General features: G+C 41.5%; 1 protein-coding gene across 13 annotated transcripts in view; it reads left to right on the top strand.

Moving 5' to 3' along the window:
* cadps2 (Ca++-dependent secretion activator 2) overlaps window positions 1–27,868 on the top strand; it is a 718,900-nt gene that overhangs the window by 163,358 nt on the left and 527,674 nt on the right. For all 13 annotated transcript variants that reach the window (XM_087997417.1, XM_087997409.1, XM_087997412.1 and 10 more), the window contains exon 2: window positions 11,047–11,160. In XM_087997417.1, the coding sequence (XP_087853543.1) occupies window positions 11,047–11,160 (114 nt within the window). The remainder of the gene's footprint in view (window positions 1–11,046; window positions 11,161–27,868) is intronic.

Genomic DNA, 27,868 nt, shown 5'->3' with positions numbered 1-27,868 from the left:
TTTATGGACCTGTGGTATTGCTTTACTGCATCATATGAGCGTTTGAAATGGCTGCTGTACTAGTTCGTTCTTCTTAAAAAAACAAAATATGACCTAAGCCTGTGTCATGTACTGAATTACTTATTCCGCAGTCAAATTGGCTTCTCATCACAGCTGCCTACCATTGCCTTTCTGTGAATGAGTTTGTTGTTTAATGCTTCCCCATCCCCATGGCTCATGTGCTAAAAAGGTCAGTGATGAGCTATTCTATGGATTTCCCTAGCCACTGAGAACTTTCGTCAAATCACACTCGCTCATTTACAAGGTTTGTTTTCAGTTGAAATACGCAGCAAATGCCTCGAGGATTGACTTGCAAGCTGCAGTAGTCACTTCTACACCCTGTCTCATGAGGATGCCCACAACTTTAGCCCAACTGCAATAGGGTTAGGGTTAGGCATGCAGTAGTTTAATAATCTGGTGTTTCTGCCCTTTGTCCAGTGATGCTCAATGGTATTCAGATTGCTGCTTCTGTTGTGTGTTGTGGAATCAGCTAATGATTGGTAACAGGACACTATTCAAAACATCTATCCCATGTTGGTTCTAAGGGGCCTGTTTAGTTGACCATAGGAGAGGATGAGCCACTAATGATTCATAAGAGGCACTTGTCAGACCTGATGTCCCTCTTCCTCTCATGCAATAAGCTGCAAGTTAATTTGGCTTTCTACAGGCATATGGACACATACATCTCCAGTGGAGAGTTATCAATTCTCACTTAAACCTTTTTAACTTTCACTGGAATGTACATTAATACCAGGTTAATACACTCCTGTATGTAGTCAGGCTAAAGTTGCATATTTGGTGAACCATGCTCATCTGATTTATGCCATTCATGGATGGACTTACCTATCCTTTCACTAACTTTTAAAAGGTTACAATTATCGCATAATCACCTAAAGAAATTTTCATGTTCTGATGTAGTTTCCATGTTCCTATTTTATACCTTCAATTGCTTACCCTCAGCCAATTTTGTACACCATTTACATTGCTGTTGTGACCTCTGGAGGAACTTTAGCTGGTAATCACAACATCATATTGACAAGTAATTTTTTGTTCATTTTACTTGGTCTCTTCTAGTACATTTTTCGCTAAACTATCCTACGACATAGTCTGAGATGATTATAGTATTTTAAAACTATTCCAATTTCAGAGAAAGTTCACTTTGTGCAATAATACAATGGTCTTATTGTCCCTAACCCCGAAATAGATTTCAGCTGGACTAATATTGTTGGAGTGATTGGACTTCTTGTTTTTAATTTTTGTTTCCCCAGAACATCCTTCCTTGATGTATCGTAATAGACTAGAACTTTTCTTTAAAATTAACTACTCCTACATGTTTAGTTTCATCAATGTTTCTTTCTGACGTGCCCTGTCATCACTAAACAATGTCTTAGAAGGCGACAAATGACATTGTATATGTTAAAACCAACACCGTAGTAGTAACAAGCGCGGTCCAGTTTTTGTCAGGACGGGAGAATTGATACCTACTGAATGATGAAGATAAGGTCTTAAATTCCGAGTACAGTTGAATCACCTGCTCCAACAAATGCCACAAAAAATGATCCATAGCTTGCTGAAGTCACTTTAGATTAAGTCATTTAGAAATAACTATCATAAATTACTAAAAAAAAATGTAAAGATTTAAACAGAGTGAATCCAGTAACAGAAAAACTAAAATCTGCTTTCTCTGAAAATGGTTAACTTGCTTCTGGAAAAAGATGAAGCCAAACATGATCAATCTGTCACACAGTTTCTTGCTGCTTTCAAGTAATTTTTTTTAAAGAAATTTGCCAAACAAAGAAGCAAAGGATAATTGATTTCTTTAATCAAACTGTGCTGCTGTTAAAACTTGTACAAAACTCTCTCTTCTTGCAAATTAAAATGCAGTAAAATAATAGAATTCATTGATGGCATCACTGATGACTCTTTGGCTTATACTGTGGAATTATTTCACTTACAAGATGTCTCCAGATTGTTGTCATAGAGATCACAGTAAGATACTTTAATCATACTGTTTTTATTCTTTTTGATCTGTCTTGCTTTGATTAAAGCCAATCAAAGGATCAAAGGGTAGTGTACGTTTGCTAACGGCTATCATCTTCCAGTATAACCAAGATGATAAAGCAAATAGTCCTCTCAAATGTTTCGAGTCCAAATTTATGCAGTGTATTGAATCAGCTTTCATACATGTTAATATCATTCTCCAATCACTCAAGTCAATTTTCTCTATAATCATGTCCAGAGGTTTTGAACTTTTCTTTCAAACTGTGCACGGAATATGAACGTTTTTGGCAAGAGCAGCATCTGCTAATTCCTAATTTCCTTTTGAGAAGATATCATTGAAGGTAAACCCATAGTGCTATTATAAAGGGAGTTCAGGTTTTTAATACAGTGGCACTTCAGAAGTGGTAACATAGTTCCAAGTCATGTTGGTGCATCACTTGGAGGGGGACTTACTTAAGATTAGATTACTTACAGTGTGGAAACAGGCCCTTCGGCCCAACAAGTCCACACCGACCCGCCGAAGCGCAACCCACCCAGACCCATTCCCCTACATTTACCCCTGCCCCTAACACTACGGGCAATTTAACATGGCCAATTCACCAGACCTGCACATTTTTTGGACTGTGGGAGGAACCCGGAGCACCCGGAGGAAACCCATGCAGACATGGGGAGAATGTGCAAACTCCACACAGTCAGTCGCCTGAGGTGGGAATTGAACCCAGGTCTCTGGCGCTGTGAGGCAGCAGTGCTAACCACTGTGTCAGCTGGTGGTATTACCATACCTTTGCTTTCTTTGTTCTTTTCATTGGATATGGGTAATGGGTTTAGAATTGTGTGTCAGTGGTGAGGAGAGTGAATGCTGAAGTTCGTGGATAGGGTGCCAATCAGCTTTTCTTCACTAATCCATACAAATGGAGAGTAATCCATAACACTCATGATTTGTCCCATGTAGATGGTGGACAGGATTTGGGGAGTCGGGAGACAAGTTACTCATTGCAGAGTTCTTAGCCTCTAACCTGTAGTCAGTGATTGTACAGCTGATCCAGGTCTTTCTGATATGGTTATGGACTGCTTCTGTATCAGAGGCACATGAATGGTACAGAACATTGTTCAATCATCAGCAACTGTCACCACTTCTGATGAAGAGAAGGTTATTGATAAAACAGCTAGAGATGGTTAGGAATATAGGAACAAGATAGGCCATACATTCCATTGAGTCAGCCCCTCTATTTAATATTACATTAGCTGATTGAACACATTAGTCCCTTTCATCCACACTATTCCCATTGCCCTGTATGCCATTGGTAATCCAAATTTATCAATGTCTAAATATTCTCAATGGCTGAGCTTCCATAGCCCCCTGGGGTAGAGAATTTGAAAGATTCATAACCCTCCAATAAAGAAAATCTCCTCATCTCCATTCTAAATGGCAATCCCCCCCCCCACACACGCACACTTATTTTTAAATTATGGTTCTAGACTCCCTATTCAGAGGAGATATCATGCCAACATCTATTCCATCTATCCCTTTAATGTGTCATAGAATTCACTGAGATCACCTCACTTTGATACTTGGAAAGTACAGGCCAAATTTACCCAGCCTCTCTCCAGAAGACAACCCTGCCATCCTGGAAACATAGCTTTGTTGCATTTCTGCTTTGGCACAAATATCCTTCCTGAGTTAAGGAGACACCATATGCTATGTTGTTGGTTCCCTTACTACCTGCTGCAGTGTCAATCTCCCAGGTATTTCCTGCAGGGGTCTGGCAGTTATTGTTGACACTACTGACAGATTCTTGATGTTGGACTTTGAAGCCCCTGCCAGAATGCATTTGTGTCCTTATTATCTTTGTGTCCTTATAATCTTCAATTTCTAAGTGACAGTCAACACCTGAATGAGTGCAGTGTTCTCTATACTCAAGTTTGACTTGATGCCATAAGGTTTTTTGTAGTCGGTGTGTGATTTGAGCGGCTATCTCAGAAGCATTGCCCTGAACCTTTAGTTTACTAAAGCCATAAGGTTGTCAGCATGATAGTGTTGGAATAGCCAGAACTTCACAATTGTAACAATGAAAGTTTACCCCAATAACCAAGTCAGCAATCTTCCTACACAGTGAATAAAATTGTTAAAATGGCACAGAACTAGTAAATTGCGTCACTTTTATTTTTGGGCTCAATTTTTTGCCGCGTGAACAGGAAACTGTAGCCAGACAGCTCCCTGAATTGAGATGAGGGCAGGTTGACTGTCCAATAAATGGTAGAGAGTAACATTTTGAAGCTGGAGGACCAATATGTCTCAAAGGAGTGTACAACTGCAAAGCAGTTTCAGTAACTGAGTGGGCATTTCAACTGGAAGGTGCATCCTTTGTCACTTCTTAAAACTGTTACCTTAAACATTAAGGGAGCAGCTCAGTCACCCACTTGTGGGAGTGGAGGGGACCCTCTTTAGTATAGCATTTGGCTGTACTTTCACCTAGACAGGTGGGAAAGCCATATAAGCTTTTGTTTAGAATGCTGGCATCCAGCTTCATGGGAACCGGTTTCCAGGCAGATGATCTGACCCCATCCACTTCCATTTGATCATGAAACTTTAAACCAACTGGAATTTCCCTATCTGGGGGCTCAGTCCCTGATGAGTAAGACTCTTAAGCCTAATTGTCTGTCTGCCATATTGGGCTGGGTAGTCTTTGCTGACCCCAACCCCAACCCTGACCCTGCAGCAACCAAAATGCCCATGCCAGTGATTCAGCAAGCTGACTGGTCTTGTAACGTCAGCACACTTTCAACATTGTTCCTGTCTTTAAGGAGGGCTTGAAATTCAGCCTGTTTTCTTACTTAAGGTATGTTTTCAAATGAGTTACTTGTTTGTTTTTAAGGACAATCAGAACAAACTGAAGAAATTAAGCTTTATAGCTAAAGGAAATATTTGTTGCAGTCTTACACAAAAGGGTGACAATAATTGAGAAAGAGGATCTGAGTCAAAGCAATGGTACTGGAATATTTATAGAAGCTTTTTAAAGAGACCGTGCATGAACATTAAATGACTTGTATAGAACATTAAAGAAGGAATATGATCTCCTTTTACTCCCCTGCCCCAAAATCTACTACAAAAATACTTTTTCCTTTTTCACTAAAACCCAATTTTCAATTTCTGATGCTTGTGACTAAACTGCTTTCTGTGCTGATTCAAAATTTCTACCTCATTGTCCTTTACCTGAGCAACTTTTGTGTTGTGATCCTGGGCAGTAATTTAGGGTAAGTTTTACTTTTTCTCCTTCATGCTTCTTTGTAATTCTGAATTTTTATTTTTGCAGATTAGGAATGCATGGCAGAAATGAAACATTTCGGATCTGCACAATATCTTACCACTTCTCTGTTGGTCTCTGGGAGTAGTGCAATAATGTAGAGCAAAGAGGAAAGGAGCTGCTGAGTTTTTGTTCAGGTCTTGGTTCACTGGGATCACTACAGGTGCCTTTGCCTCTTTGCAGTTTATTATTTCAGTTCTGATTCTGCTTTCTTTTGTTTACAACTCCCAAGTTTTAACTTTTCACCCGAAAACTCTGACGTGCTCTTCAGCTCAACTGTTCCGGCTCCCGCGCTCTTCCCTCTTCCCACTCATCCTGCCTTGAGCTGCCAAGTGTCCCCAGCCCTGGTAATACTGGCAGCCCTGACCTTGTGCTGCCTCCTCACACAGGACCAGCCTTAGTTTAGAATTAGAATTAGATTTATTTTCACGCGTATATAAAAATGCAGTGAAAAGTACTTTCTTGTGGGCAAACTGCAAATTGTTGTCATGCTCCGGCACCATCTTGAAACGCTGGAACATAATGAAAGATTTTGCTGCAATGGAGTTCATCTTTCCTCTTCTCGTACCCTCTGCTGCTACTCCATTTATTGCTGGACATTGATTGGAGTTTCTAATGGGCTCCAGGGCCTAGATTACAGGCCCAGCTCTGCATGTCGCCACCACTCCCACAAGTGCTGTGTCTGAGCTGGTCTGGAATCTCCTGCTCCCCACTTTGACTCTCCTCCAGGCAGCACTGGGGTCCTGGCTCCGGCCTCCACCACTGTCGACACTGAAGCCTCCAAGCAATGGATCTGGGCCTGGGTCCAACTGATTCCCCCCATGGGGGGAGAAAAACCTGTGGAAAGACTGATCACCTTTTACTGCTACTCATGAGGTCCACGCACCAGGGCTCCTTGTGGTTGGTTGTGGGAACAGGGCAACAATTCAAAATTTCTGTTGTGATTGTTTAACTCTCACTTTTGATACATCTTCTAGTGAATCATAGTGCAGCACCATTATCTACTAGCTACCAAGATTAGAATAAAGTTTTCTGTCCCAGTTCCAAAAGCCTTGTGTTTTTGTTTAATATAAATCGTTCACTCAGGCTGAAGTTTAGATTAGATTAGATTAGATTACTTACAGTGTGGAAACAGGCCCTTCGGCCCAACAAGTCCACACTGACCCTCCGAACATCAACCCACCCACACCCATCCCCCTACATTTACCCCTTCATCTAGCACTACGGGCAATTTAGCATGGCCAATTCACCTAAACTGCACATTTTTAGACTGTGGGAGGAAACCGGAGCACCCGGAGGAAACCCACATAGTTCATTTCGACCCTTGAATTACAAGAGGATAAATTATTGACTCACTTGAAAGGTTCTAACACATAATGAGGTTTACTTAAAATATTTGCAGAAAATAGTTACGGATTTAACAGATTGAGAAGGAAGAGAAAATAAAACAATAACACAAAGATGACAAAACTACTACCTTACTCTAAAACCATCAAATAAATGCTTGAAAAATGCCTGATATTAGAATGCTCAAATATGTATCTAATACACAGTGTTTGAAGTTGCCAATTCCTTTATAATTGAACCCATTCCCCCTCAGACTGTTGGTCAGATTTCTCCTTCATGACTGTCGTACCAATTTCCTTGAAGCAACAGTGTTCAATAATGTTCAATCTGTTAACCTCCTTGTGAGGAATGGATCCAGCTCCTATATTGACAGTGAAGATTAAGGTAGTGCTGGAAAAGCACAGCACGTCAGGCTTTTGCCTGAAACGTCGATTTTTCCTGCTCCTCGGATGCTGCCTGACCTGCTGTGCTTTTCCAGCACTACTCTAATCTTGAATCTAATCGCCAGCCTCTGCAGTATCCACTTTCTCCTGTATTGACAGTCCACATTGTTCCTTGAAGAGTCTCCCAAACCCACAGTACCCAATCATTTCTTTATTTAAAACGAGAAGATACCTTTTTTAAAAAAAAATGTTGTTCATATTTACTCATTTTCTTCAGTAATTTACTGTCACATGCATCCCCTTTCTTAATCAACCTTGTGGATAAAGAATTCTAGCAGAACACCAGAGGCCTTGGGCCTAGCCAATTTGGACAGTATTTAAGGTCTGTCTGAGTACCAATGTGTCCATTTTACTTGCACTGTTTCATGCTGAGAGGTTCATTTTAATTTCACACTTCAGTCAGTTTATTTGAGAAAGGCTGAGAACAAAGAAATTCTATTCTCTGTCCAGTTCAATTCCTGCACTGCATCACAGTTAATGTGGTGAAAGTTTTTGAAGTGAATTTGTTTCATTTTGCTTTTACTTTCCAACTGTTCACTCCATTTTCAGATGTTCAGGTGTGGTTTGGGAGATCTAACATTGTCAGTGGGACTGAAGCGTAGCTTTGCTGCAGGCAATCACCATCTGTGGTCTGATAGAAAGTGCAGTTAGGTGAACATTTTTGGAAAAGGAAATTTATTCACAGAGTAGTTCTTTGCTGAAATAAATCCTAGTGGGTGAATGCTAACACAAAAGACTTCATTAAGCCAGTTTTTCTTAAACAACAGAAAATCTAATGGAGACTGAAAAAATGCAGCTAATGACTGCAATTTCATAAAATAACCATCGGAGCGGATTCTTTATAAGTCAATGCAACAATGTACTTTATGTAATTTTAATTGAAGTTTGAAGTTCAATCTTGATAAAATTTATAGTAATTTAATTGAATACTGAACCTAATATTCCAGTTATTATTTCATTTTTAATATGCTTTCAAGATCAACTTATTGTGATGATGTTTGCAAAGGAGAACAAAGTTAAATTCAAAATGTCATCATATATTTAGGTACAGAATCAGTGACAGAACATTTATATGCAACTTTATTTCCCCGATGTGTACCTGTTTTCCATGTTTGATGGGTATGTTTTAAACAAATGGTTGCCATAGCAATCCTGCGTTTACAAATCCTTTGCACTTGAGGTAAGATTAACTTCTATTACAGTAGACTAGCATGCTATATTACTTAAACATAAAGCTAGATTTCCTATCTAGTAAAGCATAGCATTATTCATTACACCACAGTGTAATTACTATGAACAAAGGAACTATAAGCTCAGCATGAATGTTGCTTATTGACATGGGTTATATGTTTGAGCAACTTTTTTTTTGTCAACCTTTGTATTACATCTGCCAACTCACCAATCAAACATTGGCAAAAATAATATTATAAGTCTTAGTTGCTTACTTAGTGAGGATGCATTGATCAAAATTCATTCTAACGGCATTTGCCAAGTCCTTTAGAAAAGAACAATGCCCTCCGTTTGATTGTAATCAGGTTTTCTGTTCATAAAGCGCATGAGCTAGAGCATGGCATAATGTTGAACTTGGATTGCAAGGTGAACTTTCCACTGAATATAAAATGTAGAGGTATTTCATTTGCCTTGCCTTTGTTATTTATTTCAAAAATTGTTTTAGAATATGCTGTATGATTGATTTTTATTTTAGGTCAATTGTTCTCAAGGTTGTTTTATCACTTGGGTTTTGATCATATGTCATAGACTAACTGAAAGATTGATTGCTATGAATCTTCAGTACCTCCATTATCGTTGTCTCATGTGACTACTAAGATTGTGGAAGTGAAGCGAGACCTTGGTCTATTTAACCTAACCGTTTCTATATTACTTTTCCAAATGTGACTGGATATCAGGATGCAACCGTACAGTGCCATACAGGTGCACAAATAGCATATATAAATAGCAAAACTCTACTTTGTTTTAGTTTTCCATGTTTAACTTCTTTTAAAAATGGCTAACTTGCTGGTTTTCTGGGCAACTCATAAAATAGCTGAGGCTGATCATATTTTCCGAATCTTCTGGGCCCCTTGCATTATGTAGATATTCCAGCAAAAGACACCAAGGGCTGCCTCTAGTCAACTCTGGACAAAGAAAACCCCCAAAGCTCATAATGTTAAATGGTTATGAATGCTATTATAGTTACCTCTTCACTTGCAATGGAAAGTCTGGAGGAGGCAAAGCTACACTCTTAGCTTAATATTCTTCCAATTAGCCCACTGAGATGGGCACCAGCACTTAACATGCTTGTCTTTGTAACATGACTGAAAGCTGAGCTTGTTGAATTGTTTCAGTATATAGTTCCGGGGTTCAAAGTCAATTGCTGTTTGACCTCCAGAGAGTGAGTGTAGGGCTCCAGGCTGAATTCCAGCCTTGGACAACTGTCTGTGTGGAGTTTGCACATTCTCCCCGTGTCTGCGTGGGTTTTCTCTGGTTTCTGCCCACAATCCAAAGATGTGCAGGTTAAGGTGAATTGGCCATGCTAAATTGCCCATAGCATTCAGGGATATGTAGGTTAGGTGCATTAGTTAGGGGCAATGCAGAGTAATAGGGTAGGGGAATGGGTCTGGGTGGGATACTCTTCAGAGGGTTGGTGTTGGGCCAAAATGGCCTGTTTCCACACTGTAGGGATCCTATGCAGGACAGAAGTTCAAAGGGAAAGGAGTGCATCAAACAATACCGTGCTGTATTCACTTTGGAGGGGAAAAGCAATCTTAATTTTAACTTGCTCCTGTTCCTGCTTTGTCCAAAATATTAAAAAAGCTTCTACCAAAGAAACACATGAGGCAGACAAAATGGTCGACTCTCTGCTGTTTACAGCCAAGGCTGTCACATCACTTGAGTATCTGTTGGCTCGCTGGAAATCTCTGCCCGTATGCCACCAAGACAGCTTGTTTCAGCCTCTTCTACATCTTGGAGAAACCTGACTGACTGCTGCAATGTCACATATCAGGTTACATGGCCAATTTGCCAGTTGGACCATCTTTTGCATATGCTGGGTAAAACTGGTGGCTGTTCTGAGCCACTTGCAATGCTTGGAAATTTAAACCATTTAGTGTTGTGGTTACTCTTGCTGGCCCTCAGTGCTAAGTTATTTAAACAAAACCTGCTTTTGTAAAGGTATATTAATGTTTTGTTTGAGCATGCATTCTTTATCTGTTGATGGACCTCTAGTGCTATTGTTTTATGTCAGATTGAAGTCCACTAATTCTTGAGTTGCAGCATTACTTCATAATTGACCAATAAAATTATGTGCAAGGAAATGCACAGTTAGGAGACATATTTACCAGCTCATATCATCCTCCCACCAAAACACATTTTTTTTGGCCTTCCCTTCACATCCCAAAGCACTTCAGAGGAAAGTGATAACATTTGGACATGGAACAGAAGAGCGACTGGAAACTTGAGAATAAGATTGCGGAGTGTTATGTTCAACCTTTTGAAAGCAGAGGGTTTCACAGAAGTAAGCACTGTGGCTTGGCTTAGAGGCAGACTGAGCAGATCAGTGATGCTAACTGGACAGGAACAAGGAGCAAGTAATAACTGAAGGGTCAAGCGTGCAAGAATTGAACACTTGTGTGAAATGCCAGATGGCAACCCATAGCAATAAAACCATATGCCAGCAGCAGTGAGCCTCTTCAGAACAGAGAGGTGCAAATGCAATGAAAAATAGAATATTTTACATTTCTTGTGATGAGCTGCAACGGAATATTTCCACCAGTTTGTAATTCAGTAGTGTGACAAGAAAAAATGATGCCTTTTAAGAAAGATTTCTAGATAATTGGCACTTCTGAACAGAAGTACTTTTAAAAACAGTTGACAAGTATTGTAATAAACTTGTTCCTTTTGTTTTGTTGCAGTTGAACAAGCAACAGCTCCAGACAGTTAAAGACCGATTTCAGGCCTTCTTGAATGGTGAAACACAGATTATTGCAGATGAAGCATTTTGGAATGCAATTCAAAGCTACTATGAGGTATGGGTGAAACTTAGTAATTTGGCTGTTTGCTTGGATCTTTGGCTGTCTCAAGTCTTTTGCCACTCTTCAGATGGTATTCTGTTCTGCTGGGTGTTTTTATGGTTGACCTTAAAGGGCAACACCAACTTAGACATCACCCATCAGTGGGCCTTGGGTATTGAACATGAGCCTGCGATATTGAAATTGCTGTCTTTTCTGCAGTGGCTCCTGGATTGACATTCAGAAAGGGAATCTTGACCCATTTATTCTCCTGCTGAGGTGAAGTATAGAATCCACAACTCTCAACTGATAGAGGTTAATTAACTTAGCACAGAAACTGAGATTTGCCCCCTCCAACTCCATTTTGATTTAGCCCCACTTCCCTCCCCCTGATCCTTTCTCTCCCCACTTTTGATGGTTTGCATTGCCCTTAATGAGTTTTGCATGTAAATTATCCAATTGGGAACATGGATAACTTACTGGTGTTGGTTAATACATGGAAAAAAAGTCATTGATTTGGCGTGATGGTTAAAAATCAATATTCAGTTGTGCGCAAGAGCACTTCTAGATGAAAAAAAGAGCAAAACCTCATAACCAAAATTTGTTGATGATTCCAAACTACGGGGAAGTAGCTCTAACACCAAGGAAAAATGGCCAAAGAAACATAAGATAAAGGAACAGAATTAGGCCATTCAGCCCCTTGAGTCTGCTCTGCCATTCAGTCTTGACTGATGTGTTTCTCAACCCTGTCCTCCTGCCTGCCCTCTAACTCTTGATCCCCTTACCAATCAAGAACTTTTCTATCACTATCAAAGATTGGACCTTCACAGCTTTTTGCGCTAATGAATTCCACAGAATGGGTCAAATAGTTTTAACATTGATAATTGTGAGGCCGCTCACTTTGATAGGATAAACCAAAGCATCACCTATACTTTAAAATAAACTGAATGGGAGAGAAGAACAAATGAACCTAGAGATAAAACATCTGTTACTATGGAAATAAATGCCATTTCCTCTAAGTAATACAAAATACTAATGAAACAATGGGATCTATTTTTCCAGGAACATTAAGGCCTTGTTTTAGGTTGCTCTGTTTCATCCCAATTATACATAGCATTGGTTAATTTTTGGGGCCTTTTTCAGTTTTGTATTGCTGTTTCATGTTGACATAATTTACATGCATTGTGGTCATTGGAATTGTGCATCATTGCATGTCAGTGTCTATCTGCAATCTTCTATTGATTCTTTGCAATGTGCAAGGGGATTTCACAATGGTCTATTCAGGCCATTCCTGGTACAGTCCATTTGTTCTCATCCTGGGGAGGAGAGTGAAGTAGGATCAGGAGGAGAGACTGCTCTCTACTGTGATGGGACTGAAAACAAGGTTGGAACTTACACAAGTGATTAGTGGTGAGGAGTGAAAGTGGGTGGGGCATGAGGTGAGTGTTGGCAGTTGTGGGCAAAGTGTGAATTTGGTGCCACTGCTACAGTCATGGTCTTTCCAATTCATGCACCTATCCTGACATTTTGCACCATTGTGTACTGGAGTGGAGTGGGCTCTGAAGATCACTTGGGGAATAATGGAGATTTCTCATTTTCCTGCTCCTGGATTTCTAATTTAAAAATTCAGGCTTGAAGTAGAGCACTTCCAGAGAAAGAGATGAAAACAGCACATCACCAACTATTAACCCTTGCTTTCCATTTTCACTGCTGAAGTGGAGCTTTAATATTATTTGTTGGTATTATAGCATTTGGTTGACTATCGTCATTAGTTTCCAGTCTAATAAATACTTCCCACTTTGTATTTCGAATATGTTGCCTCAGTAGAAAAGCTGCACACTGACATTCCAAAAATAGCCATTTTAGATTAGATTAATTACAGTGTGGAAACAGGCCCTTCGGCCCAACAAGTCCACACCGACTCTCCGAAGAGCAACCCACCCAAACCCATTCCCCTACATTTACCCCTTCACCTAACACTACGGGCAATTTAGCATGCCCAATTCACCTAACCTGCACATTTTTGGACTGTGGGGGGAAACTGGAGCACCCGGAGGAAACCCACGCAGACACTGGGAGAATGTGCAAACTCCACACAGACAGTCGCCTGAGGCCGGGAATTGAACCGTGCTAACCACTGTGCCACCGTGCCACCCATCATGTGAACTGCAATGCTTTCCCTTCAATTAATATGGTAATTCTACAATATTTAGAAACTTGTTTTTAATTTTGAATTTAGTTTAGCTAAGAATGCACAGTGCACATGTATGGTGCAGTATTTCAACTTGTACGTTGATGACCCACAGGAATCTAAAATAGTAGCATAAGGAGCTTTGAAAATCTGAGATAAAAACGAAATGCTGGAGAAACTCAAAACATAACATAACATTGAGACATAACATTGAGTCCAGTGACTTCTGTGGTTTCTCCACATGTGCACCCATACCTGCTGAGTTCCTTTTGTTTTTATCTGCAGGAACCTAACTGGTTCATTGATTCCTATGGGACACCTTGCTTCACTTAAAGTTATTTTGCTTCAAGTCATTACTTTCGGAAACCCGACCACGACTTCAAAGGACTCCCAAAGTAGACTTCAAAAGTAGCAATGTGATGTTCCGCTTGAAAATGCCATGTACATTTCGTAATTCCAGTCTCTCTCTCTTAAAATCAATGATTTGGAATGTCGATATTGGACTGGGGTGTACAAAGTTTAAAAATCACACACCAGGTTATAGTCTAACAGGTTTATTTGGAAGCACTAGCTTTCAGAGTGTTGCTCTTTCATCAGGTGGTTGTGGAGTATAAGATCTTGGAAACAGAATTTATACAAAATAAATTTTGTGTCCTATGATCTTATATTCCACAACCACCTGCTGAAGGAGCAGTACTTCCAAATAAGCCTGTTGGACTATAACCTGGTTTTTTGATTTTAAAAGGTTAAAACTCACTATGGAAATGCTAGAAAAATCTCAAAAATTGTATTGAATCTGAGAGGTTACAGCTATTGAGAAAGATTGAACAGATTTGGGCTTTACTTTTCTTTAAGAGAGCCTGTTTTGATGCTGTACATCTCATTCATGCAATTAGTTTTATCAAGACTGGTGTAATTATGTTTGGAGAATAGATGTTAATTTGGAAGCCAGAAGTCAAGTAAATTCTATATTTGTCTGACTGCGCCACATGAATCAAAGCACAGAAATGGATTGCAGTTCCCTTTTTTTAAACCAAGCTTTCCTTTCAGTTCTAGACTCAAGTTTAGGTATTAACATTGGTCATATTTCTCAAAGGGTGCAACGTCTCTGCTTCTGTTCAGTGGCTAAAGGCCCATGCTTGGTCATTAGGAAAGCCTATTATCAGAATAATCTGTGATGCCTCTTACAGTTAAATGCTTGCCAAGTCGCTCAATACTAATTGAGTGGCTACAATGAGAAGTTAAAAGAATGCTACTTTTGAGAGTGGACCTCCTAAATGAGAGTTCTTTTTTTTACCAATTGCACAGACTAAAATGGCTCAGAAAAGGAATTTAACTAATGACTTCAATTTTTTCCATGTTCAAAATATATTTTAAAGTGGATCAAAATAGCTGGCATTTTCAAACATTGAGTCAATGATTTTAACTGATAAACTGTTTTATAAATTGTTACATGCAGAGAGCCATGTAATAGAATGTTGTTAATAAATGTGAAGATCGTTTTGTTTAACATCTAAAATTATTACTTCATAAAGAATGAGCATAAGGGACAACTAGGCTGCCTGTACAAGTGACTTCCAACATACTTGTTGACTAATCAGATTCCTATAGAACCAAAGTAGAAACTGCTGGAAAGGCTCAGCAGGTCTGGCAGCATCTGTAGAGAGAAGTCAGAGTTAACGTTTGGGTCCAGTGACCCTTCCTTAGAACTGTGGTCCAGGAAAATGATGTTTTTTATGCAGAAGATAGGGTGGAGGGAAGGGGGTAAGGAGTGAATGATAGGTGGGGATAGAGCCCAAAGAGAGAGAGAGAGCAGTTGGACAGACAAAGGAGTGGAGAATGATCTGGCTGGGAGGATGAATGGCTATTAATGGGGACTGTTAGTGGGTTGTTTGTAATAGCATACCATGTGAAAACAAGGTCTGGAGTGTTGGGGTTGGGGTAAGGACATGGGAGGAGTACAAGCCTTGAAGTTATTGAACTCGATATTGCATCTGGAGGGCTGCAAGGTCCCCAAGCAAAAAATGAGGTGGTGTTCTTCCAGCTTGCACTAAACTTCGCTGGAGCACTGCACCAAGGCTGAGACACAGACAGAAAAGGGTGGCATGTTGAAGGGACAGGCAACAGGAAGTTTGGTCTTTTTTGCAGACAGAACGTAGGTGTTCCGCAAAGCGGTCACCCATTCTACCCTTCGTTTCCCCAATGTAGTGGAGACCACATTGTGAGCAGCAAATGCAATAGATTAGTTTGTGTGAAGTGCAGATAAAATGCTGCTTCAGCTGGAAGGTGTGTTTGGGCCCTTGGATACTGAGGGAGGAAGTAAGTGGGCATATGTTACACCTGCTGTTGCAAGGAAGGTGCCCTGGAGCCGGCGGGTGGTATTGGGAGTGAAGGAGAAGTGGACCAGGGTATCCCGGAGGGAACGGTCCCTGCAGAATGCTGACTAGGGAGGGGAGAGGAATATCTATCTGATGGTAGTGTCCCACTGGAAGTGACGAAAATGGTGGCTAATGCTCCTCTGGATGTGAATGCTGGTGGGATGGTAGGTAAGGACAAGGGGGACCTGTGGGCGGCACGGTGGCACAGTGGTTAGCACTGCTGCCTCACAGCGCCTGAGACCTGGGTTCAATTCCCGCCTCAGGCGACTGTGTGGAGTTTGCACCTTCTCCCCGTGTCTGCGTGGGTTTCCTCTGGGTGTTCCGATTTCCTCCCACAGTCCAAAGATGTGCAGGTCAGGTGAATTGGCCATGCTAAATTGCCCGTAGTGTTAGGTAAGGGGTAAATGTAGGGGCATGGGTGGGTTGTGCTTTGGCGGGTCGGTGTGGACTTGTTGGGCCGAAGGGCCTGTTTCCCCACTGTACTGTAATCTAATCTAAATCTAAACTATCACTGTTGCAGGATGGAAGGGAGCGGGTGAGGGCTGAAGTGCGGGAGATGGGTCAGACCTAGTTGAGGGCCTTGTCAATGATGGTGCTGGGGAATCCTAGGTTGAGGAAGAAGGTGGACTTTTCAGAGGCTCCCTCCTCGAAGTTGGTATGTTTGGAACAGATGCGACAGAGATGGAGGAACTGGGAGTCTTAATGGGAAGCAAGGTGAGGAAAGTTATAGAACACAATTACCTACTTCAACATTGTCCATACCTTTTGTTGCTCTGGCATGACTGAATGCTTTTCAGACACTTGTATATTTTGTGGGTGATCTGTACCAAGATTAATTCATGTTTGAATGAAAGGTTGTTAAAGGCATCGACAAGAGTGAGGGATTGTCAGAAGCTTTCATCGAATGTTACCAGCTCCCTGCTGTGCTCAAGGAAAATTCAGTCTATACTACTGAGGTGAAATGTATGTCACTGTGGGACCTGCTTCACTGCACATGCAAATATGTCTTGGAGACTAAAGTGATTGTCTGAGCCAAGAACATTAATTGACGGTGGTTTAGTATATCTTCCTCATTTTGAATGATTTAATGCCTGAAATCTGGAATTAGTATTTGTGATCATCCCACTTCTAAAACCCAGACCTCTGTGACATGTGAATAATCATTAGAGCTGTAGGATGATCTATGCATTTTAAATTGGCTTGTGGCTACAGTGGGTCATAGTCAAAATGGTAAGGTTATACGAACAAGCAATCTATACTTTTTTCCCTGAGCCATTGCCCTTCCCCAGATAGCTGATGTTTCAAAGTTTTGTGACGAAATATTGAATTTAATTAAAATCAAAATCTAAGTCACAAATCTAAGTTGGCAGGAATCCAGGTATAACTAATGAGAAATGAGATACAAAGCAAAAATACTTCCTGTATCTTTATTCCTTTTGTGTTGGGGGAAATTACAATTTGCTCTTATTTTTAATTGGTTAGGTATAAAGCAGCTATTAATCAAAACGTGGACAACCTTTGTTAAGCTTTACCAGAAATGTATTGGTCTGTTCTAACCCTTTACTGAACTTAGTGTCTATCTCTGAGCAGGAATCTGCATTTAATTTTAAGTGAGACCTAAATTAACATGGCCCCATTATGATAATATCCAAAATGTTCTGGTGTTGAATAATTCCTTACAATTTGTTATTTATCATCCCTTAATAAACCTGCACATTAATCATTCCGAGGAGGTTAATTCTGCCTTGATCATGTGATAACATGACAATGCATGCTGGCCTTTGTCGTGTGCTTTAAGGATTGATGTCAGCAGATGACCTAGTCACATGGTGTGGGTGTGCTCTAATGCACGTTGCCATGGTGTCCAAGGTTCTACTGAGTTGCTCTGGGAAAGTGTTTACCAGGGACAAGTGAGCAGAGCACTTAAAAGACTGAAATTACTGTTTAAAAGGCTGCATCATTATTCCTTTTACAGAATCTGCAAGTGGCGAGTGGTTAATGATCTAGGGAACTTCATCTTGTGGTGTGGTTTTGGAACTCTTACTGTGAGAAGTGCAGCACAGGTGAATTACCCTGTTTGGGAAGCCAGGAGATGGGATACAGTGAATAGTTAGATATTTTTCTTGAGAAGAGGCACCTCTTGCAGTAAGTGCTGTGTACAAGAACCAAAAATTGAGACCAAAGGAAAAATCTTCTAGGAGAAAGTGAGGACTGCAGATGCTGGAGATCAGAGCTGAAAATGTGTTGCTGGAAAAACGCAGCAGGTCAGGCAGCATCCAAGGAGCAGGAGAATCGATGTTTCGGGCATGAGCCCTTCTTCAGGGATGAGGAAGGTGTGCCAAGCAGGCTAAGATAAAGGGTAGGGAGGAGGGACTTGGGGGAGGGGCGTTGGAAATGCGATAGGAGGAAGGAGGTAAGGGTGAGGGTGATAGGCCAGAGTGGGTGTGGGGGCGGAGAGGTCAGGAAGAAGATTGTAGGTTAGGAAGGCAGTGCTGAGTTCGAGGGTTGGGACTGAGAACGTGGTTGAAGAGCTTCTTGCAAGGATGCCTTCCTTGAAGAAGCTCTCTTCCTCCCTCTACAAGGTTTTCAGTGAGTCCCTCTCTCACTGCACACCCCAGGTCATCTCCTCTGCCCAGAAGCACTTCAGCCACATTCTCAGTCATAACACTCGAACTCAGCACCACCTTCCTAACCTGCAATCTTCTTCCTGACCTCTCCGCCCCCACCCCCACCCCCACTCCAGCCTATCACCCTCAACTTTACCTCCTTCCACCTATTGCGTTTCCAATGCCCCTCCCCCAAGTCCCTCCTCCCTAACCTTTATCTTAACCTACTTGGTACACCTTCCTCATTCCTGAAGAAGGGCTCATGCCCTAAATGTCGATTCTCCTGCTCCTTGGATGCTGCCTGACCTGCTGCGCTTTTCCAGCAACACATTTTCAGCACCAAAGGAAAAAGCCCATGTCAGAACACAAAATAGGCTGGGGACTATTTCACCTGACAGTGCATCTGCTAGAAGTTTTGATAATTACGTGACCGAGATAGTGACACTTACTCGGCTTTCCAAGCTTCACATGCAAATATGCAATAGTAGACCATACTTTATTGTCGTCGCACGTAACTGAGGTGGTTGTTACATTACCAATGAGAAATGTGAGCCCACAACTTAGCTCTGTCCAAGTAGTGTTTTTATCCTCTAGGCATGAATTTTTCAATGTGATATGTGTTGTTTTGATGTTGTGGAGCAGAGGTTAGGTTGAATGCTATTAATTTTAATGTCATGGATGGTAACCTACAGGTCAAGATGCTTTTACTTGTAAATCACCACAGTGAGAGGAGAGTGCTCAGGAAGGAAAGGAAATGAAACACTGGCGCTGGCTGTCAGAGTGAGGGATAATTCAAAGCACTCAGAAAATAACAGTTGACTCTCTAAATAAAGTCACCTCATAGCTGTCTATGAATACCACAGTCTCCAGGATTGCACCCATAATCATCTCCATGAAGGCTGGTGTGGTGACCTACTGGTTAGCACTACTGCTTCACAGCGCCCAGGGACCCGGGTTCGATTCCACCCTCAGGCAACTGTGCGTCTGTGGAGTTTGCACATTCTCCTCGTGAATGCATGGGATTTCTCCAAGTCCTCTGATTTCCTCCCAATGTCCAAAGGTGTGCAGGTTAGAGATGGATTGGCCATGCTAAATTGCCCCATAGTGTGCAGGGATGTGCAGGCTAGGTGAATGCAAGATTACAGGGATTAGGTAGGGGGCTAAGTCTGATACCCTTTGTAGGGTCAGAGCAGGCTGGATAGGCCAAATGGACTGCTTCCACACTGTAGGGACTCTGATTCTATGTCTGCACTTGCATCCCTTAAATTTCATCATTTTCTTCCTAAAGTCTTCACCTTTGGCTCAGTGTCAGTAGATATGTTTATATAAGGGTTTTGTGAAATCCTTGTGCGATTTCTCTATTAATTCAGATTGTTGTGTTTGTCTGCTTTCCTAACCTTGCTGGCATGAATAATATACTGCACATTCAGTTCACAGCCCATTCTATATCAGCAAACTGTGATTAAAACAGCAACTCAAAAGCTGGATGCTGCTTGCAGCCAATTACTGTTGCCAGAAACGACCCTTTGATTTCTATAGCCCCTTGAATGGGGTGAAATGTCCAAATTCCACAGCAGTGTCACTGAACATCATTTTACAGAGCTCTGGACAGGAGACAAACTTAATCAGAGGTGGGTTTTAATGAATGCCCGAAAGTAAGGGAGGGATAGAGGTGCAGAGTAAATTTCGGAGCTTAGTGCTGAGGCATGCTGAAGGCATGGCTGTTAGTGGCTGAGTGGGGAAAGTTGCAGAGGAAGCCAGAAGAGCATGGGGCTTTTGGAGAAACCCCTTTTGAGATTGTGTTCCCTTTTTCAGAGACTGCATTTATCATGCTGTTTCCTGTGACAACATTGTAATAAAATGAAAATTGAACTAACTCTGCCAGAGAACAGAAAATGAATACCCTTCTGCAGCTAGCCTGCTGTGATTCATGACGCAACAGTATTCTTGCTGTGCTGATGACACAAATGTCAGTTTTTCTCTTTCCTGTCCTTTTGAAGGTGTTGATTCCTTGCTGTGATAAGTGTTCAGAGGTGCCAAGCATCTTCCACTGCCTGACTCAATAAATATAATTCATATCACAGCATTCATGGTGAGAATTTGTCGAGGAATGGCATCATTGTTGTGCTGGAACCAATCCTCACTTGATATCTGGCAATTCACTTCCAGTAGTTAGCAGGACTCTTGAGTTAGGATAAAACTCTTCCCTAAGCCACAGTTGTGTAGCCAATTACATTTTTCCTGAAGCAGACCAGTGATGGAACCTTGAGTTTTAGCAGCTATTAACTGAATTAACTCCCTAATCTTTTTTTAGGGAATCATCCTAATTAAGCATTCTTATTGCAGTGATTCATTTGACTGTGATTTGCACTGTTTTCACTTCTGCTCAACGTAAGAGTAACAACAATTTGCGTTTATGTAGCATCTTTAATGACAAAGTGTTATCCTAGAAGTGTAACATTAAAATGTAGGGGGTAAAGTGAAAGAGGATACACACAAGGAAAATGGAAGGAATTGCAGAGCAGTGAAGGCCAGTTGTCATCTAAGGTGGTAGTTACGTTGGTCTGGTTTTACAGGTGATGCGGTTTGTGCAAAGTCTGATTGTAAGTTTGAAGTTATCTCATGCAATAGAAGGTACTGTTTTGTGTTTGAAATGGATTCTCCACATCATCCTTGAAGAGGCCAATACCGCTCGTGGTGAGGCCATGATTATCAGAATCCATCTCCACTGCCCATATGCTGCAGATGCCTGAGTTCCACCCCCACAGCCAAACTTCTTTGCCCATCTCTGAGCAAGACCCAGGAAGCATTTCAAAGACTCCCTGAAGGCTTCCCTTAAGAAATGTACCATAGATGTCAGTGTGTGGGAGACTTTTGTTCAGAAGAAACAGACTTAGAGGAACCTCCTGTAAGAAGGAACACAATTTGTTTTGAGAATATTTGGAGGGAAGGAATCAGAGGAAGGAATGTCCGTGATCTCAAGGCCAAAGACACATCTACCAAATGTGTGGTTGGAGATGTAGTTCCAGGGCTCATCAGAACTCACAAGCAGTGGCACGGAATTTCCTAGGTGGACAATTGTACTTATCAGCGAGCGATTGCCTATAAAGATTTTTCAGATTTTTTTTTAGATTAGATTACATACAGTGTGGAAACAGGCCCTTCGGCCCAACAAGTCCATACCGACCCGCTGAAGCGTAACCCACCCATTCCCGTACATTTACCCCTTTAACTAACACTACGGGCAATTTAGCATGGCCAATTCACCTGACATGCACATCTTTGGACTGTGGGAGGAAACCGGAGCACCCGGAGGAAACCCACACAGACACGGGGAGAACGTGCAAACTCCACACAGTCAGTCGTCTGAGGCGGGAATTGAACCCGGGTCTCTGGCGCTATGAGGCAGCAGTGCTAACCACTGTGCCACCGTGCCGCCCACAAGGTTTATTAAGTCTGGCGCAAGACTTTACACAGTACCTTTTTGAGGGAACTATCTGCCTGTAGTTCTGCTAGTTGTGTGTGAATTTTCACCCAGAGAGTGGTGAGCCTGTGGAATTCGCGACCAGAGATATCAATTCAAGCCAAAACCTTGAATGTTTTCAAGAAGGAGTTAGAAATAGTTCTTGGGTTAAAGGAGTCAAAGAGGAGAAAGTAGGAACACCTACTGAGTTGAATGATCAGCCATGATTCTGTTGAATGATGCAGCAGGCCCAGTGGGTCAATTGGCCTACTCCAGCTCCTATTTTCTATTTTCTTTGAAGTCTTACAAAACTCTGGTGGACTATTTTGTTTATAAATTAGCATTAACCCTTTAACACTTCAGCAGCCATACTGTAGGTGGGCAAGATGTCATAGTGAATGTGTGGTAAGTTCAGGGAGGATGGATCTGTATGTTTGAAGGAGACTACAGAGTTAATACAGAGTGAATGGTCAAATCTTTGAGTGTGAAATGCATAACTGAGGGATTCAGCCCCAGGTGGCTGATGTTGGGGTGTCGCTACTTGATGTTAGAGGTTGAAGCAAATCATGCTGTAATGGTGTGTCATTTGAGGCTCGTTTTGGAGAGCAGTATTATTCCTGAATGGGTAAACGCTGTGATTCTGCGAACAACGGTAACTGAAGAGGATAATAAACCATTAGCAAAGCTGTGTAAGGTGCATGGTGGGGTCAAAGATGGCATAAATTCTTCACTATTTAACTGGAGAAAATGCAACCCATCTAGGCCTATATGGGTTGTACAAGCTGTCTTGCAGCACAGATGGAGGGAAAGACCAAGAGAGATTATTAAGCTGATCCAATTTCTGTGAACAATTTCCAAGAGGCAAGATGGAGATGAGGAAAAGGACGGAGCCAGGACATATTCTTGGTGGAACTTCAAGGCAAAGGATGAAAAGTGAAGTCCATGCTGGAAGGGTTCTGGCCATAGACTGTTAGTCCAAGTGAGACCAATATCATCTTGAACTGGATGACTGACAAGAGGATAATCGTATGATTGACTGTCAGTAGTTAGAGAGAGGTAGTTAGGAGGGTGGGCGGAATAATGAAGTCTGGTCAGTAAAAGTAAGTATAGTTTAATGATAAGATTTCAATGCAATGGCAAGGGTATAAAGCCAACTGGAGAGATTACAACTTGGAGTTATGAGAATGATGTGCATTTTGCTGAAATTTTTCCCTTCTGTCCCTTTGGTTTGCACTGATCAGGCTAGCAACCAGTGACTTGGTAACATCTATGGTTACCCAGTTCCAAGAGTTGCTCGATGGCATAATTCAATTCTGGCTGGCAAGAGTAGATGTTTATTGCAAGGTGTTTGGTAGTTTAGGGGAGGAGTTCAAAGGTTTTGAGGCAGCAAGTGAGAGAAGGATGAATTTGACAAAGAGAAGCAGATTCCATAGTAGCAGTACAGGAGAAGAGGCAGCTGAACCACACCAATTTGGTTAAATACTTGCTGATAAGCCAAGTGCATTTGCATAGCTCTGCCCTGCTAGAACTCACCCAAAAGCTCTAGCAATTAATAGACAGCCGGGTGTTGGAGTCAGGGCTCAGATGGGACTTGTACACACAATTGGATTTTGGCAGGGAGTTGTGTAGGGGGTTTCCCTTACTGACTCCTGGGTCCCATCGTCCTCTCAAAGCCATGTTTTTAAGTAATTAAGGCAATAACCTCCATCTCTTTGAATACTTTGCTTAGCTTTTTGTCAAATCATCTGGATTTCCATTAAGAAGCCAAAACTCCACAGTACTCATTAATCTGTTGGCTTTATTTCCAAAGAATTCCTTCTTCAATCCAAATACAATGTCCAAATACCTACAAAAAACTCACAGCTTTTTCCAGTTAGTCCTTAACTATAAATATGTAAACCTTACACCTGACACCATCGCAAAATAAGAAAATAAGAAATAGGAGTAGACCATTCAAGCCTGATGGTCTGATCATGGCCGATCATGTATCTGAAGACCATAGTCCTGCTTCGTCCACATAACCCTGATGTCTTTAAAATGTTTAACATTCAAGAGTGAGTTTTTTAAAATTCAGTGGCCTGACCTCAGTTGTAGAGAATTCCATGGATTTGCTAGCCTTTGATTGAAGAATCTTTTCTTCATCTCAGTCCTAAATGGTCAACCTTATATCTTGAGTTGAGAGTGTGGTGCTGGAAAATTACAACAGGTCAGGCAGCATCCAAGGAGCAGGAATTCCTGATGAAGTGCTTTTGCCCGAAATGTCGATTCTCCTGCTTGGATGCTGCCTGGCCTGCTGTGCTTTCCAAGTACCACATTCTTGACTTTAATCTCCAGCATCTGCAGTCCTCACTTTCACCTTATATCTTGAGACTGTGTCCCCTGACTCAAGACTCTCCAACTAGAGAAAACATCTTCCCCACATTTAGCCTGTCAAACCTTGTTAGAATTGTATGTTTCAACCAGATCCCCTCTCATCCTTCTAAACTCTAGTGAGTACATTCTCATTTTGACCAATCATGTCCTCATACAGCTGTCCTCCTACTGCTGATATTAGCCTCGTGGACCCCCATTGCACTCCTTCTATGATGTTTTATTCTTTCTTAGGTAGTGTGACCAAAATTGTGCACAATATTCTGGGTCTAATCAAGGCCCCTGTATAACACAGTCAGGTGGCCCTACTTCTGAACTGAAATCCTCTTGCAATGAAGACCAACATAGCATTTGTCATGTTGGTCACTTGCTCTGCTTGTTGATTGGTGTACCAAGAGAAACTCTGATTCCTTTGTATGTTTGCACTTACCAATATATCAACATTTAAATAATACTCTCTTCTGTTTTTCACATTACAGTGTATCACTTCACTTTGAGCAACATTGTACTGCATCTGCTATGTGCTTGCTTACTCAGTCAATCACCTAATCACATTGAAACCTCTTTACATCCTCCACACAATCTCACTCAGATTTTTGTGAGCAAACTTAGAAGTGTTGCAAGTTGTTCTGTCATCCATTTCATCATGAATAGCTGGGGTCCAAGCACTGATCCTTGTGGGTACCTCCTGAGACACAACCTGCCATTTGGCAAAATATATCCATTTATTTCCACTCTCTGTTTCCTGTCTATCAACCATTAATACTCCAGTGCAGCCAAGAGACTGGGAATTGAAAAGCTCATGTGTGGTTTTTACTTAATGATGATTTGGCCATGCTAAATTGCCCATAGTGTTCAGGGATGTGTAAAGTAGGTGCATTAGTCAGGGGAAATGTAGAGTAATAGGGTAGGGAAATGGGTTTGGGTGGGATACTCTTTGGAGGGTCAGTGTGGTCTTGTTATGCTAAAGGGCCTGTTTCCACACTGTGGGATTCTATGATTTTGATACAATTGAGCAAGATTGGAGTTCAGATAAATACCTAAGGCAGAACTGGCTCAGTGAGGCTCGCTGTTGGTGAAAAGGTAGAGTTATCTTTGTGAATGAGTACTGGAGTGAGGTTTGAGTCCAGGGGAAATGCAGCCCCAGGAAAAGAGGGCGATTGACCAATGCAGTCAGTGAGGCAGTTCTTGAGGGAATGGCTCTTGAGGGAGGGCTTTCAAGGCCAGATTGGCAAATGTGAAAGTGTAATGAGATTCAATGATCCACTGTTGTTCACGTCTGGAGATGTTGCTAAGAAATCCATGGTTTCTGTCTTGATTGTGTTTGCTGTTTACGCACACGTTTGTATGTTCGATCAGATTCTACTCCACATTAATCCAACAATAAGTTGAATCTGCATTATAGCACATGTTCTAACATGGAATAATAAAATTTGTTGGTCAGAACTGTGGAAACTTGTGGTTTAATTCTCTTACCAAGCCTCCTGGATTTCTCATTTTGTCTAAAGAAATGTTAGTGTTCCCCAACCAGATCTTCATATACATTTGGCAGTCTGGTCTGAGATTGTGACCGTGAGGATGTAAGAAAGCGATAACAAAATCAACAGTTTTGGAGAGAAAGGGATGTTGGAGATGAGGCAGTGGTTTGCATGGAGTACAGCAATCATGTTTTTTTTTGTTTGAAAAGTAAACAATGATAGCAGTTTTATTTGAAGGGGAGGAAAATAGAGAAGAGAGAAACGGCCGCTCCAGGAGGCATGGCAATTTAATAAAAGGAAGTTGGGTGGTTGACACACAGTGACAATGGGTCAAGTTTAATGAGATATTGGGACTGGGGACATCTTGCAGTTCTTTCTAGTTGTTTTTTTGGGAATGATTTTGTAGTATTCAGAGCTCCAAGCTTGTGTTGGAGTGATTATTAGAAGTGCAATGTGTGTTATGTGATGGTGAGAGACTGGAATGGATTAGAAGAGAAATGGGTGACTGATAGGAGAAGGATGGTCAAGGCTGGTGGAACAGCGATGTGCTGGCTCCAAGTAAAACTTGGCTGAGATTTAAGATCATATCCCTCATGACCTGATTTCTGAACTGCAAGAGCAAATAAGATGTTTTTGCACTCTTCTGTTATCATGGTATTTTGGTATTCAGAATTATGTTCAAGCATTGAATGTCATTCTCTGGTATGCTATTAACTTCTTATTACTGATAGCTATCTCACCAAAACTTAGCCTGTTATTATCAACCTACATATCACAGAATCCCTACTGTGTGGAAACAGGTCATTTGACCCAACAAGTCCACACTGACCTTCTGAACAGCATCCCATGCAGACCCATCCCTCTACCCTATCCCTGTAATCCTGCATTTCCTGTGACTAATACACCTAACCTACAAATCCCTGAACACTGGACAATTTACCATGGCCAATCCACTAACCTGCACATCTTTGGACTTTGGGAAGAAACAGGAGCACCTGAAGGAAACCAATGCACACACGGCGAGAATGTGCAAACTCCGCGCAGACAGCCACTCAGTCGGAATCAAACCTGTGATCCTGATGCTGTGGGGAAATCCCACAGTGCTTTATAACCAGTGAGCTGGTTGAGAAGATTACTCATTGTTTTGGCATCAGAAACATGGCAGCCAGTTTGCACACATCAAGATCTTGACCAATGGTCTGTTATAGCGGTAGCTGGTGTGTAAATATTGGCCAGAATATCAGGGAGAACTTCCCTCCTCTTATTTACAATGGTGCCAGGTGACACTGAAATGGGACAAGAAACCACAGTCTTTTGACTTCTACCATGGTTGACACCTGAAAATAGAGACCATATGGAACATTTTGAAATAGAAGAAAGGTGAAATAAAAGAAGAAAGAGAGTGTGTTTCTGCACTTTACTGGAACTATAATCTGTACTAATTGCACAGATCTGCAAGGATACATTGAGTGATGTTGCCTGGTTTAGGTACAGTTGCCATAGTCCCAGAGGACCATAGGGCTGCTCTGTCATCGGACAGAGAAGATTGATAGTGGTTTAACCTGAGGGTCACCATGCTTTAGGTGAAGGGCGAAGTTGAGAAGGTGGGATCTTTAATGGTAATCTCAGTTGATATGGGAATTGAACCTGTACTGTTGATGTCAGCCTCATTGGGCTACACCCTCATTCCTGTTGATGAGCTCATGCTCAACACGTCTCTCCTACTCCTTGGATGCTGCCTGACTGGCTGTGCTTTTCCAGCACAGCACTTTTCGATTCTGCAGTCCTCACTTTCTCCTTATGTAACCAGCTGTGCAACTCTTGGTTTAATCCAGTGCTGGACTAATTGTACATGTCAAATTTCTCACCTTATACAGTGGAGCAGTGTAGGATCAATGGTTTGTGGGGGTAGGGAAGAGGGGAAATAAGGAGCCAGAATGAAACTGTCACTCCACAATTTATTTTAATACTGCCTCAATTGATCTGAATGTGACTTTGAATCTAGAGGTTAGTGCTTGAAGCAGGGGCTACATCCTAGAATGAAGTTTGCTGTCTTCATGCTATTATTTGGTCCTTTGCTGAACCTGAAATCTTAAAGTTAAAAATCACACAGCACCAGGTAATAGTCCAATAGGTTCATTTGGAAGCACTAGCTTTTGGAGCGCTGCTCTTTCATCAGGTAGCTGTGGAGCAGGACCATAAGACACAAAATTATAGCAAAAGATTAGAGTGTCATGCAA

The sequence above is a fragment of the Chiloscyllium plagiosum genome, unplaced genomic scaffold (assembly GCF_037043375.1).
Source record: "Chiloscyllium plagiosum isolate Xiang-an unplaced genomic scaffold, Cpla_swu_hap1 HiC_scaffold_19, whole genome shotgun sequence".
Classification (NCBI taxonomy): domain Eukaryota; kingdom Metazoa; phylum Chordata; class Chondrichthyes; order Orectolobiformes; family Hemiscylliidae; genus Chiloscyllium; species Chiloscyllium plagiosum.
The sequence above is the reverse complement of the archived record's forward strand: the minus strand, read 5'-3'. Positions and strand labels throughout refer to the sequence as shown.